The sequence below is a fragment of the Myotis davidii genome, unplaced genomic scaffold, assembly GCF_000327345.1.
Source record: "Myotis davidii unplaced genomic scaffold, ASM32734v1 scaffold197, whole genome shotgun sequence".
NCBI classification, from domain to species: Eukaryota; Metazoa; Chordata; class Mammalia; order Chiroptera; family Vespertilionidae; genus Myotis; species Myotis davidii.
The window spans coordinates 4,648,525-4,651,208 of NW_006291549.1; the positions used below are offsets into that span (position 1 = coordinate 4,648,525).

At 34.8% G+C, this 2,684-nt stretch overlaps 1 protein-coding gene across 2 annotated transcripts in view; it reads left to right on the forward strand.

The window, feature by feature from the left end:
• FOCAD (focadhesin) overlaps positions 1–2,684 on the forward strand; it is a 280,601-nt gene that overhangs the window by 190,963 nt on the left and 86,954 nt on the right. For both annotated transcript variants that reach the window (XM_006764937.2, XM_015564735.1), the window contains exon 21: positions 1,050–1,171. In XM_006764937.2, the coding sequence (XP_006765000.1) occupies positions 1,050–1,171 (122 nt within the window). The remainder of the gene's footprint in view (positions 1–1,049; positions 1,172–2,684) is intronic.

The window sequence follows — 2,684 nt, forward strand, 5'->3', positions numbered from 1 at the left end:
TACAGGAAAACAGATAAATAAATCGTGGTATGTGCACATGATGGAGTATTATTCAGCAGTGACTGCCAATAACTGTGAATGATTGTTGCAATGATTATATTGAGTGAAAGAAGCCAGATTTTTAAAAAGCCATTTTACAGTCTAATTCTATTAACATAAAGTAGTGAAGTAGGCAAAGTGGGTACTAGAAGGTTGCTACCTTTGGGACAGGAGTGCATGTGACTGGGAGGAGACATGGGGAAAGGCTTCTGGGATATTAACAGTGTTTTGTTTCTTGATCTGGGTGATGGTCAGACTTGTTTGTTCAGTTGATGAAAATTCATTGAGCTCTGTATGCCTATTACATGTGCACTTTTCTCTATGTGTACCATACTTCAAAAAGATGTTTAAAAATGTAACGATCTCTATGTTTTAAATTATCTTACCCCTTGAATGTGTCTTCATTGGCTCAGAATTACCCAGGTAGTTTCCAAGACTACCCTCGCTCACTCTAGCACTTGGCTGCCTGCCCTTGCATTTCCATTGACACTGGGGCCAGCGGGAGCTGGAAGTTCAGTTTGAGAACTTGGTTGACAAGAGTGGGAAGGAGTGGGCAGAGAAGGGTGAGAGGAGGTGGGAGGGGAAAGGGGAGAATGAATGTACGTGAGTGCAGGTATGAGGAAAAACTTGTCCACTTATAGGTATAAACTAAGGAACCCATGTTTTATCAGGATTCAGAAATGATATGTGCAAGCACTTCTTTCATTGGAATTTATTTTTTTAAAGCTTAATAGACTCTCTAAAGTAACAGTTTATAAAATTTAAAGTGTCATGAATTGAAAATTTATTCACTTATTTACAAATGAATAAAGCTTGTAAATAAGTGATAGTTTACATATAACTTTTATATTCTATTTTTTTCTTTCCTTACACACCAATAGCCAAATATAACTTGCTTAGCACATTCTTTTAATTTGTAAATATCTCTATCCAGATTGATTAAGTATTGATTACTGAGAATCTAATTGATGAAGTTTTTTTATAAGAAGTGTTCTTATGTTTTCTTTAAGGGGGTATGTTGTTTTGTTACGATGTTTCAATGTATCAGAGTAAAGATGGCAAACCTTTGAATCGACTGATGGCCAGTAGAGGGCGAAGTTTCAAGCAGACCTCACTTGCTCTGGTGCATGAGGTAGGTGCCTGCCCACACCCTAACAGGTTCTTCTTCCCTGTTTGTTTGGGGATTTTCCTCCTTACTTTATGCTCATGAGATCTAGAGTCTATTTGGAAATAATTTTTCTCTTTATCATAATTAAGTTGTTTTAAAAGGTAAGCAAAATAGTTGACTCTCTAAAACATTTTGATATGTTTCTGAGAGAAACTGGCCTGCTTCCCCTGGGCTTAACCTAAAATTTTAGAAAAGAATCTAGGAATTTGACTTATTTCATCAATGTTTAACTTCCATTGTAAAGAATAAAAACTAACTTCTTATTTAAAGAAATTATCTTGCGTGTTTATTAATTCTAATCTTTTGCAATTATGTAGGGCACCAGTATTTATATTTTTGAAGGTCAGGGAATTACAAGTAAATAAACATGTTTAGGTTAAAAAACAACAACTTTGGTTTTAGTGTTTATTTTACTTTTAGGCTACCTTTTTTAAATAAAGCTATCTGATGTCATTACATGATTTGCATGAAACCGGATCATTACAAATTATAGCAACACCTGAGGGAAGTGGGAAGCTGGGAAGTACTTGTGAAATGTGTGGTGTGTTGTTGTTTTTTATTTTTTTCTGGCAGTGCTCATTCAAGTGTATATAAATGAAAATACATGAATGAATAACAAAATATCACAACAAAGATGATTATCTAATATAGATGTAATTTATATAGCAACTATAAATAAAGCCAAATTATTTTATAAAACGTTAGTGGGGGTTTAGGAGCGGGGTGGAGGGGGTCAGTGGGGGAGAATAGGGATATCAGTAACACTTTCAACAATAAAGATAAAAAAGTTAATGGAGATTATGTAAAAATAGTTAGGGCTTCTACACTGTGTTTGTATTAAATCTTACATTGATGCACAATTTATAAATCTTGGTAACATTAATTTGGTTTGATTATATTCTAAGTGTATATCAGTGACCACCAGTTAGCAAAAGTGGTTTTTAAAGGCCCATCTTTATTTTATGCCACTTAGAATTCTGTGAATATTTGGTTCAGAATCATATTTGTCTAATACCGTGTCTTCATTTAACTAAGAAGGGAAGAAAGATCTAGGAAGAGCAGTGTTTCTCTAGGAAGAGGAAAAGTTTAATGTTATGAAAGAGGGAAAAACAGGTGATTTCTGGATATGTTTTCCCTAGCATCTTAGTGGGTGTGGAGATGGGAGAAATTTGTGTTTTTAAGCTGTGCACTTAGTAATTTGAAGGATAATAAAAGTATTGAATATTACTGGACAGCTGATGTTAAAATCTGAACAGAAACAAGAAAAAGGGTGAATGTGAAATAATAATAGGTAGTAACCAGCTCAGGCACTTTAAAAATTGCTATAATATATGAATTCATTTAATATCTACGTCAACACTGTGAGATTGGTGCTGTTAATGTGCTAGAAACCATGGAGCTAGCAAGGAGAGGAGCCTGGAAATGGAACCCAGACCGAATCACTCCATGGTCCTTAAACTACCTCGTCCCCTCCCAG